The sequence below is a fragment of the Microcaecilia unicolor genome, chromosome 7, assembly GCF_901765095.1.
Source record: "Microcaecilia unicolor chromosome 7, aMicUni1.1, whole genome shotgun sequence".
Classification (NCBI taxonomy): Eukaryota; Metazoa; Chordata; class Amphibia; order Gymnophiona; family Siphonopidae; genus Microcaecilia; species Microcaecilia unicolor.
Genome location: NC_044037.1, coordinates 198,693,492 through 198,706,210, shown reverse-complemented (window position 1 = coordinate 198,706,210; position 12,719 = coordinate 198,693,492). Strand labels below are relative to the sequence as shown.

Here is a 12,719-nt window from a genome sequence, read left to right as displayed (position 1 = left end):
GTACAGCACGATTTACAGAGCCCTGCTGCTGATTTGCACTTGCCACAAGAGGAACAGCGCTTTACATTGTCCGCAGCCATCGCCGAAAAACGGCGGTAAAATCCAAAATGGCGGTTTTGCACCAAAATTGCCCTGATCGCGGGCCCACCCCGGAGGAGTTGGAAAACACTCTTACCTCAAAGGATCTAGCGTACAACTACGATCCTGCTGAAAATCAGGTCAAAAAACCTCTGTTCCTTTTTTTTTTTTTTTTAACGCTGTGAGGAAAGCAGAGGTATTGAAGACTCCGGAGGCTCAGAAGAGTGGGAAAGGCAGGGAAAGGGCGACCCTATATGCCTGCATCCACTGTTGGTGGGTAAGGACAGGGAAAGCAATGCAATATGTCCACATCCACGGAGGTATGGGTAAGGCAGGGAAAGGGCTAACCTATGTGCCTTTAAAGTGAAGCTGCTATAGCCTCCAACACCCCGGTTAACAACCGGCAAGCCAGGAACCACCTCCCGGCAGATTTTTCTGGAGCTCGCAGAAGCTGCAGCCACCCTGCTAGGGGAGATAGAGAATACTGAAGAGGCAGTGGAGCTGGCTGGCCAAGAGGGCACTGAGAGAGTTTGAGTGCTCTCTATCTCCCCTGCTGGTTGATTGACATAACCCATACGTAATGGCTTCATCTGCTGGATGACAAGGAACAAATGTTATGTTCAATTTATACATGCATTGGTCTGGCAATGTTTGGGAGCAGAGATATTCAATTCTGATTCTTGCTGAGAACATATAGGCTTGGGACAGGATCTCTCATACTCTTCCTTGTAAGCCAAACATTCCTCCAATTCTGACACAATGCTCAGTATTCCCATACCCAAAACTAAAGATAGGTTACCTACCAACATCAGATTCCTTTAGCTTCCAGCAGTTCAAACCTACAGCTCTTCTCCAAGGTATACTGGAAAATGTCTGGAAATTTGTACATCATGCTCTTGGAATCTGGTTATATGCTTGCCTTTTATATTGTGCACAAAGACTTGTTTAACAAAGAAATAATCGGAAACAGTAAATGTGTGGAGTTATTTTTGCCTGACCAGTTTCTCAGAACTTTGCAAACTCTATCCAAACAGTTTCTGGAATGCAAGAAGTATGTAGACTATAATTAATTTCAATCCATGGGCTCAGCCACTCTTAAGTATGCGTGTTACAATGTATATTCTCCAGCTTATCCTCTCTCTCATGTCTCTTTTCACTGAGTTTCAATCAATGTAATCTTCTTGTAGAAAAGCACTCTGGATTCTTTGTTCCCTGATAAGGCGCTCATTTTGAGTGACCCGAGTGCCCAATTCCTTTAATCTGGATTTGAGTTCTCCCACTACTTTTGAAAGTCTACTCTAAAGCAGTTTTAATTTCCTTAAGTAGCTCAAGGTCCATTTTGGTAACTGGCAAAATATTCCTGCAGACAAATCTGTAGATCTCATATTCATGAGGGGGTGGGGGGAGGAGAGAACAAGCTCATTTTTCAGTCTTTAGTGGATCTGCTGCATAGCTAGTTTTACTTTCCATACAAATTATTTCCCGGAGGAAGAGGCTGTTCACTTTAAGTCTATAATTGCATAAAAGAAGGTTGTGGGTGGCACTGTCTGCTGGGAGATACCACCTATCCAAAAAATGTCACCAATTCATGCAGTATTCCTCAGTAATGGGCAGGGTGGGTCAACCCTGATGCAAACATTAACTGCTTGCAGCTCTGTACACTGGCATGAAGACAGCATATTGTCATTGCTCGGGATAGGGCCTAATTTTGGGACCTTCTTGTTCATCTCAAACTGGTAGAGCACAGCAGATACAATTGGCAAACCATGGTATATATCCTGAGGCTCTCTCAAAGCCCCAGTGCCACAAAGTAAAATTCCAAGTTGAGGACAACTTTGGAGTTATGAGATCATTTTATGGACTCACTAGCTCTGCTCCCCCTTATTTCTGCTTTTTGAAGAGCTACTACAATGATATTTAATACATAACATTTTAAAGTACTGTGTGTATAATTTTTTTGTAATAAATAGAAATAAAACAAAAAAAATTTAACATACCTTTTTACTGGACTAACTTAAAACATTTTTTGACCAGTTTTCGAAGGCAAGGAAGAAGACCTGAAGAAGCTAGTCAAAAAATGTGTTAGACCAATAGAAAGGCATCATCTATTTTGTTTTATTTCTATTTACTACTTTTAAAGTGGACTAACAGAGCAAACATTATTTTTTTGTGTGTGGGTACACAATTCTCCCCACGACAAGTATTCCACAGAAAGGCTATCAAATGCATGACCCATGAACTACTTAAGGAGCAGACTCTGCCAAAGGTTGACAAAGCCACAAACTGCTATGCCAGAATTGCAAAACAAGGGACCAGCTTTCACTTCTGAGGCCTCCAGTCCAAAGCAAAGGCCCCCCTTCCAGCATACCCTAGCCTTTCTGCTGATCTGACCAATCTGATTAACAGCTATGCGCAGCAGCAAATTGTAGAGAAGGGAGGGCGGGACTTTGCGCTCCCAGTAGCGAAACAACAGTTTGGATGTCAAACCTTATGGCTACGATGTATTACAGTCAGTGTCTGACAGCAAGTATGAGGAGTAATAGAGCTTTAAGAACTTTCCAAGCCTCCAGAACCATTCCAGATTCTAAAGCAGTACTGAAAAGGTCGGAAAGCAGGGCCACTAGAACTTTACAAAGTTCCTTCAATACCCTTGGCTGTATTCTATTACTTTGTCCACCTCTAAACTTCTGAAATTGTTTGAGCTCTACTCAACTTCCATTCCTATCTGCATCTGTCATCCTACTCCTAGTCTTGCCTCAGTGAACACCAAATAAATACTTATGTAACTCCACTTTTTTCTCATCAGCCTCTTATTTCTCTTTTACCTTTGAAGTCTCAACACCTGAGAACTTATCTCCATCACCCCTTACCAATGTTGAAAAGCCTATCACGATGACTCATACTAACTTTTTTTGTACTGGAAAGGTAGAAACCTTACCTTGCTTCCTTATTCGCAAACCTTGGTTAAGTGTCCCAATTTTACTCAATGGTTATTTAAATAATAGATAACCCATTAAGGATTTAGCACTGGAGAATGGACATACAAGGACTAGTGAAGGTGTAACCAAACAGAACAAAAAAATATAATACATGCTATTTGATTCCCTGTACTGAAAATAACTATTCAGCCAAAGAATTGCTAAACTTTGCAGGCATTAAATGTCAGTACAAGTGTTCAGTACAAGTGTACAGCGCTGTGTACGTCTAGTAGCGCTTTAGAAATGATTAGTAGTAGTATGTCCACATAATTTGGCACTTATTTTTCAAGAAAATGTTTTACTTTTCTTAATTTCATTTTCTAGTTGTGACAGCTTCTTAGTTTTATTACCAGCCCTTGGTTTTATGCATGGACACTAGTCTAACGTATACTGCATTAAGAATCCTCATGTAACCAAAATGAAATATGATGTAGTTATGATCTTTACTTCCTGTAGTATATCATCTATTTCTGAAGTTGGTGAGAAATTAGTAAGGAATGTCAATGTTATGATAAAGCTAACTTTTTGCTCATAAAAATACCGCCCTATATATGGAGTTCCACTATATGAGGTGCCTCTGCATACAGGGAAAACTAAGCAATGAAACATGAAGAACCTCTCATAAGAGGGAAGCCAGATTGGATCAGCACTCTATTTCTGACCTTACAAATATTTGGTATAATATCCATATATTAGTTAAAACTAAAACATTTTTGAAAACCTTTCTTGTCTCTTTTTATGCTCAGAAATAACCTGCATTCCATCACACATACTCAAGTATTTTATACATAAATGTTTATTTCTCAAGTAGACAGTTCCCCTAACCACAGGGAATGAAACCTAAATCTTCATAGATTGAATTCAAATAAAGGGAGAATCTCTCAAATTTTTGAGTAATCACCGTTCTTTCAGTCACTACTGGCTTTTACTGTTGTACATTAAAAAATAAAATAAAATAAAAAGGACGACATGGTACTTAATCATGCTGCTGCAATTCTAGATCTTTCTATGGGATCAGCTCTACACTATTCTGCAAGATTTCAAATTTTTACAACAAATTTAAAAAGCAAGCTAAGTGTGGAACAGCTGCATACTGATCACAAGAGACTGAACAAAAAGATTATAAGATGTAGTCAAGTTCATATCGAATGTAGGTGTTTTTATCATCATTGTAGATCCTTGGATAGTGAGCAATCAGGGCATCCTGTGAGCCGATGTAAATAGAGTTGTAAATCTTCCAGTACACATCTCGCACTTTCCTGGCAGGGTGGAACAAACCCTGAAAAATAAAAAAAGTGACATGAAAGGTATATAACAGCTTATAATTTGAGGAACAGGCATACCAGAGTGATAATTACTTTGAACTTTAAGATCAAGTTAATAGCCAGCCATTTCTTAGCTTCATTTCATCCTCTTGATCTTATAGCTTTGTTTCCTTTATTTTAACTTATTTAGGGCCCGTTAGCATTCTTAACGCGCCTACAATTAGCGTGCGTGCTAACCTTATAGGCATATTGTAGGCACGTACACGGTTAACACACGTTAAAACTGCTAAAATGCCTATAAAGCGGCTTAGTAAACAGGACCCTTAATTCTTTGGAATGAAAAAGTGTATTACTATGACTGCACCCCATTTTCAATTCTCTCTTCCCCAGAGTCCATACTGCAAGCTGGTTATGCAGTATTTTAAATGTATTGATGTAATACTTGCATTGAGTTTTGATGAGGATCGACTGATGAAGGGCCCTGATGTATTCAGCTAAACAGTAGCAACTGTGACTACAGAACAGTTCTGTTTTTATAACTGTCATTTTAAGAAAAGAAATACAAAATATAAATGAAAAAATGTTGATGATTTTCCTCTATTTTTCATTTGAATACACACACAAAAAAAATATTGTTGCTCAAAACATCCTGATAATCTAACTAGGTCCAATTTCTATGAATCCAAACTAGGCCAAAGTCCACTACTTAACTTCTTGACAAGTCAATGGCTTTTGGGCGCATAAATTCTCTGGGACAATCAAATAAAGCTGAATAATTAGATGTTAGGTCATGCATAAAACTATTTTAAAGTCCAGCTGATTTTCTTTTTTAAATCAACTTGATCTTCCTTAAATCACTAAGAACAAAGTTAATTTGCGGAGGAGTAGTCTAGTGGTTCGTGCAGTGGACTTTGATCCTGGGGAACTTAGTTCGAGTCCCACTGCAGCTCCTTGTGACTCTGGGCAAGTCATTTAACCCTCCATTGCCCCTGGTACAAAATAAGTACCTGAATATATGTAAACCGCTTTGAATGTAGTTGCAAAAACCTCAGAAAGGCGGTATATCAAGTCCCATTTCCCTTAATTTATATCACAGATTTTTTTGTTTTTAAGTAAAATTTTTATATGTAAGCAGATCATCCAGAAATTAAGGCTATACCATTTTTCTCTGAGAAGCACTGTAGTCAGCAATATCCATAATTTGATTTTAGTTTCTGCAAACAAAACATGGTAACATAAGCTATAATAAAATCAAGGCTGAAGAATTCCCATGTGCCATGTTGTTCAGGTGCTCAAAATTCAGCATATGGGAGTGGTGCAGCTTGCACAGAAAGAGAATAAAGAATGAGACTATGCTTCATTCTACTTGATTTTATTTTATAATGCTACGTTATTCACATAAAATTATTTTGTATAGGAAGGCCACTCAGTATTTGGAGGGAAGGACTGAACAATTATGTGAAGAAAAAAGAAAGGAGCAAGCTGGATGTAGGTGAAAGAGGAGCTGACAGAAAAAGAAGTGTTTGGAGAAAGGATAACAGAGAAAAGCAAAAGGAAAAACAAACCCACCACATAAGAGATAATCAAGCAAAATGAGGTAAAAAAAAATGTAAATACTTGAGACATTTTTGGCTGCTGCCTAAGCTTAGAAGTGTTTCCCCATCCTCCACAGAACTTGAAGACCAACCATGTGACCATGTTTAGGTATACCATACCTGACAGCATTTTGAGTGAGGCCACTTCTAATGCCTGCAAGGCCTAGTTGCCAGTCCAATGCACCAACAGCAGAGTTCCACACAATATCAGAATCAAAGAGTGTGACCTATTATAGCTTACTCAGACTGTATTATTCTCAAAAATCAGACAAGATTTTCTTCTACTTGCTTCATAATGGAAGCAATGTTAACACTCAAGTTATGGTACGCATTTTTAGCATATTCTTTTCAAGTTTTAAAATATCATCTGCTCTTTAGCTTTTAAGGGGGTCTTTTACTAAAGATTAGCTCAAATTATCTGCAGCAGGGCCCATTTTATTCCTGTGGGCCCTGCTGCAGATAATTTGAGCTAATCTTTAGTAAAAGACCCCTAAATGAAAAGACAGTTTTTAATTAATTAAAATTTCAAATAATGTTTTCTAGACAAAAATGTATCAATCCTATTTATCAACTAGTCAACCTGGCACAGAAAAAGGATGCTCATGCTAATTTAATTAGACACAGCTACACAAAAAGCAGTCACTATACCCCCACTCCACAAACCATCTTCAGTAATGCTCCTATTTCATAGGTAATACTTTATGGGATGGAACAAACTAATTCACTTGCTTTCTTAAAATTCCAACTGAGAAACATATAAGTATACTGTATATATAAAAGAAATTAGATTTTACCTGATAATTTTCTTTCCTTGAGTCCCTCCAGACCAGTTCAGATGCTTGTTTTTTTTGCCTTATCCTGCCAGCAGATGGAGACTACTAGACTAGTTACATCACTCTAAATATCCTATACAATCACTCACTAGCCAGTTTTTCTAATAACAAAACAGAAACAATGAGATCAAAGGCACTAATTTTCCCAGGAACTAACAACCATAACTAGAAACTGAAACTACTACAAAGTCACAGCAACGCCAATTCTTTTGAGTACTCTTCTAGTACTGGCAGGTTCTGGACTGGTCTGGAAGGACTAGAGAAAAGAAAATGAAAAGGTAAGATCTAATTTCTTCTTCTTTATCGTTTCACCAGACCAGTTCAGATGCTTAGAAAGCATCAAAGCAGAATTTCCTACAGTGGGAACCAGAGATGACTGACCTCAAGATCAGAGCTCCAAAGGCTGCATTCTGCTCCACCTGAACATACAACCTGAAATGCTACACAAACTGATTGATGACCAAGTAGCTGCCGTGCAGATTTGCAGAAGCAGAACAAGAGAATGCTTAGCCCAGAGGAGACTTGCTATTTAGCTGAACGAGCCTTTAGTATCACCAGAATTGGATACTCTCACAAACATATGCTGAAGCTATAGCCTCAATCCAGTGAGCCACCAGTACCTTAGACACTGCCTCATTTCCTGGCTCTTAAAAAAAAAAAAAAAAAAAAACAACTAGCCTATTTGACCACTGAAATTCCTCTGTCCTTTTCAATAACCTTGCAAAGTTCTCCTAACATCTGACAAAAAGGTAGCAGTTCTCATTTCCTCTCTTGACCTCCCTAAAGACTGGAAGAGAAATGGACTGGTTCACATGAAAGGCGGTGGCTGAAACACTACCTTTTCCTTCGGAGTCACCAGAAAAAGGTTCTTGACATGACAAGGCTCGAAACTCTTCTAGCTGAAGGAATACTCATATCGAAAGATCTCAAATTAAAGACATCTTCTTGGCGGCTTTCTGGATAGGTTCAAAAAGTGCCTGAACCAAAACCAACAGATCTTCAGATCCAAGGGAGGCACAACTGGCCACCCTTGAAGGCTTAACCAAACTGACTTGGAAAATAAGAAGATATCCTAGCATAGCATAGTATAGTAGATGACGGCAGAAAAAGACCTGCACGGTCCATCCAGTCTGTCCAACAAGATAATTTCATGTGTGCTACTTTTTGTGTATACCTTACCTTGATTTGTATCTGCCATTGTCAGGGCCCAGACCGTATAAGTCTGCCCAGCACTAGCCCCGCCTCCCAACCACCACCGGCTCTGCCTCCCAATCTCGGCTAAGCTTCTGGGGATCCCTTTCTTCCGAGCAGGTTTCCTTTATGTTTATCCCACGCATGTTTGAATTCCGTTACCGTTTTCATCTCCACCATCTCCCGCGGGAGGGCATTCCAAGCATCCACCACTCTCTCCGTGAAGAAAATACTTCCTGACATTTTTCTTGAGTCTGCCCCCCTTCAATCTCATTTCATGCCCTCTTGTTCTACCGCCTTCCCATCTCCGGAAAAGGTTCGTTTGCGGATTAATACCTTTCAAATATTTGAACGTCTGTATCATATCACCCCTGTTTCTCCTTTCCTCCAGGGTATACATGTTCAGGTCAACAAGTCTCTCCTCATACGTCTTGTAACGCAAATCCCATACCATTCTCGTAGCTTTTCTTTGCACCGCTTCCATTTTTTTAACATCCTTCGCAAGATACGGCCTCCAAAACTGAACACAATACTCCAGGTGGGGCCTCACCAACGTCTTAGACAGGGGTATTAAAACCTCTTTTCTTCTGCTGGTCACATCTCTCTCTATACAGCCTAGCAACCTTCTAGCTACGGCCACCGCCTTGTCACTGTTTCATCGTCTTTAGGTCTTCAGGTACTATCACCCCAAGATCCCTTTCCCCGTCCGTACCTATCAGACTCTCCCCGCCTAACACGTCTCCCTTGGATTTCTACTCCCTAAGTGCATCACTTTGCATTTCTTCGCATTGAATTTTAATTGTCAAAAGTTAGACCATTCTTCTAGTTTCCGCAGATCTTTTTTCATGTTTTACATTCCCTCCGGGGTGTCCACTCTGTTGCAAATCTTGATGTCATCTGCAAAAAGGCAAACTTTACCTTGTAACCCTTCGGCAATGTCACTCACAAATATATTGAACAGAATTGGCCCCAGCACCGATCCCTGAGGCACACCACTACTCACCTTTCCCTCCTCAGAGCGAACTCCATTTACCATCACCCTCTGGTGTCTGCCCGTTAACCAATTCCTAATCCAGTTCACCATTTCAGGTCCTATCTTCAGCCTGTCTAGTTTATTCAAGAGCCTCCTGTGGGGAACCGTGTCAAAAGCTTTGCTGAAATCTAAGTAGATTACGTCCATACCACATCCTTGATTCAATTCTCCGGTCAGTCAAAGAATTCAATGAGATTCGTTTGGCACGATTTCCCTTTGGTGAAACCATGTTGTCTCAGATCTTGCAACTTATTTGCTTCTAGAAAATTCACTATCCTTTCCTTCAGCATCGCTTCCATTACTTTTCCAATAATCGAAGTGAGGCTTACCGGCCTGTAGTTTCCAGCTTCTTCCCTATCACCACTTTTGTGAAGAGGGACCACCTCCGCCGTTCTCCAATCCCACGGAACCTCTCCCGTCTCCAAGGAGTTATTTAACAAATCTTTAAGAGGGGACCTGCCAGAACCTCTCTGAGCTCCCTCAATATCCTGGGGTGGATCCCATCCGGTCCCACTGCTTTGTCCACCTTTAGATTTTTAAGTTGTACATACACACTCCTGATGAGAAGCCAAAAACACTCCTGAACCAAGCTCTTGCAGCAAGAAAAAGCTACTTCCTGTATCTTTAGAGAAACAAAGGCTAAGCCTTTTTCCACACCGTCTTGCAAAAAATCTACAATGTCAAACTGACGTTTTCAAAGGAACCACCTGATGATCATTGTTGAAAACAATTTCAGACTCATGTATACCAATAGAGACAGACCTTTTCCTGGACCGAAAAAAAAAATATCTATGACTGGAAGAATAATCTCACTTCTGTAAGCTTGCCCTCTCAAGAGCCAAGCCATAAGAGAATGGGGACAGGTCTTGCATCCACATTGCACCTGTGTCCTTTGTCCTTTAGATTGTAAGCTCCTTTGAGCAGGGACTGTCCTTCTATGTTAAATTGTACAGCGCTGTGTAACCCTAGTAGCGCTTTAGAAATGTCAAGTAGTAGTAGTGTCAAAGGCCCCTTCCTGTCCAGGAGAACTAGGGGATCATCCACTAGTAACTGTGTGACTTCCCGTATACCATGGTCTCCTCAATTAATCCACAGCCACTAGGAATGTTTCCACTGTGATTTTCAATCCTCTGAATGACTCAGCCCAGAAGCAACCATGGAGAAAACACATACAGAAACCCCCTCCATAGCCACGGTTGATCTAACAAGTCTATGCCCACTGAACAGCAATCTTTTTGGCAACCAAATATCTTGGGAACCTTTGCATTGTTACTGGATACCATTAGATTCAATAACAGTATTCCCCAGTGATCAACAATTTATGTTTCAACATTTTTTATTGATGGAGCAATAACATCAGATATAACCATTGCACGAAATATACAACATTGCAAACTGCAAACAACAAGAAACAAAAAGAGCTCTGAAACAATTCTTCCATCATCAGTCCCCCCCCATTTCCCCCTCCCCCCAAACAGTCATATATCTCCCCACCCTCCCCTCTCCATCTTCTAAACTCCTCCCCCTACCTCATATTCCATAGGACTCATATTTTGATAATCCCCGAATACCGCTCCCCCACCCGGGGGGTATCCCCTGGTGGAGCTATATTTATCTCGAGTGCTCACGGAGGCTCTCACTAAGATTACATCTTATTAAGAAGCATACTATGCCCTCTGATACTCAACACCCGCAAATAAGGGCCCCAAATCTGTGTGAAACGTGCCAAATGCTTCGGGGACCCCTCCCACGAGGCCAGCAAATGTACCTGATTCCTTCAGTGCCAATAAGCTGGTGGCTCCGGCACTTGGACGGCCAGTATTGTAAGATGCTTTTCCGAGCCACCAGGCTCATCTTACGACTCTCGAGCGCCCACAGGTTAAGCATAAAAGGACCCTTGCGTGTCCAGTACAAAGTGGTCCCAGGTTCCCGTCACAGGGGTCCCCAACAATTGAGTCATAAACCTACTAATCTCCCCCCAAAAAGCCGTTACTCCTGGGCAGTCCCAAAAAGCATGAAAAAGTGTGTTAGGGAAATGACCACACTTAACACAGGTAGCCCCCTGCAAGAAATCTACATGAGCTAGTTGCTGCCCCGACATATATGCCCGCATAATTACCCGATATCCACATTCCCGGAGCCTCTCGTCAGAACTAAGGGTTGTAATTCCCTGCAGCGTACGCCCAACATCCCAATCCTGTTAGGGGGGGCCCCCCGATTCTTGTTCCCACCTTCTTTTAATACCTACATAGCTTTTTGGGGGCCTCCGTCAAACTAATGCTTTGTGGAGTGCTGACACTGACATTCCTGTGGCCTCCATTTCCTGAAAAAAAATCTCACAGCCTACTTCCCAAATGTAGCCGCAGCATAGAGGGGTCCAATATTGAGATGTAATGTTTAATTTGGGCATACGCGAACTGATCCCCCCAAGACGTCCCTATCCGAGTTTGCAGCTCCTCATATCCTATTAAATTCCCGTCCGCCCATAGCAAATGTTCGATCCAATTTATTTATTGCATTTGTACCCCACATTTCCCCACCTATTTGCAGGCTCAATGTGGCTTACATATTACCGTCAAAGGCTTTTGCCCAGTCAGTTGATAACAACTACAGGTTGTACAGAGATCGAATGAGGCATATGTGGAGGATCGGAAGGGATGAAGATTGAGTGAATGTGCGTGAATGTTGGTGAACACTTAAGAAGTTAAGACTCCACTGTCCTGGATCTAATGCTTCTTTGCTTAAGTAATCTGCCTCAACATTCTCCATACTGGTCACATGTGCAACCAAATGTAGCTGTCTACGCTCCACCCAGTCAATTAACACGGTCATCTCCTCTGCCACTGCTCGGCTCTTGGTTCCTCCCTGCCAATTCACATACCACCATGGTCTAGTAGTGCTATACAAATGATCAGTAATAGTAATAGTATTGTCCAATAACAAATGTACCACTTTTCATTTCAACACTGCTTCTACCTCTGATCAGCATATATGAGCAAGATGAATTTGACAATGAGCCCCCTCTCCAGCTTCCTAGGCTGGCATCTGTCATCACCAACATCCAAACTGGAGTTGCCAAGTCCATGCCTTTCCACAATTTGACTCCTGAAACCATCAGAAGAGACTGTTTCTCACTTCACCCATCAACAGCCAACACCATCCCCCAATCTTGACTCAGAGAACCAACTGCAAAAAAAAGCATATGGGCCCTGACTCATGGCACCAAGTCTATTGCTACTGCCATTAATTCTAGGACCTGTAGATAACTGCAGGCTGTTGGCCTGATGCTTCTGATCTTGCAATTTCTTTTCCTATTTCTTGGTCAAAGACATCTTTCCTTGACAAGTGTCGTAGAGGGCTCCCACAAATATTGTTGTCTACGATGGCACCAATTTGTTTTTGGCAGCATTGACCACCCAGCCTAATTCCTTCAGAAGATAGATGACTGAACTGTGGCATCCTGGCTCACCTGAAAAGTTTGTCTGACCAACCAGCTGAAGTACAGATGGCCCAACAGATCCTTTTTTTTTTTTCACAAGGCTTCCACTGCAACCACCACGACTTTTGAAAAACTCCTGGGAGCATTGGATAACTCAAAGGGCACCAAGCAAAACTGGAAATGACTACCTAGAATGGAAAGCGAAGATATGTACCTGTAGCAGGTATTCTCTGAGGACAGCAGGCTGATTGTTCTCACATGTGGGTCAGCGTCCACTACAGCCCAGGAAACGGCAAATTTTTCTACA

General features: G+C 41.3%; 1 protein-coding gene across 3 annotated transcripts in view; it reads right to left on the bottom strand.

Moving 5' to 3' along the window:
- Nucleotides 1-3,834: 3,834 nt before the first annotated feature.
- Nucleotides 3,835-12,719, bottom strand: part of SF3B1 (splicing factor 3b subunit 1) — a 189,707-nt gene continuing 180,822 nt past the window's right edge. For all 3 annotated transcript variants that reach the window (XM_030209807.1, XM_030209806.1, XM_030209808.1), the window contains one exon: nt 3,835-4,335. In XM_030209807.1, coding sequence (XP_030065667.1) covers nt 4,177-4,335 — 159 coding nt within the window. In that variant the 3' untranslated portion in view covers nt 3,835-4,176. The remainder of the gene's footprint in view (nt 4,336-12,719) is intronic.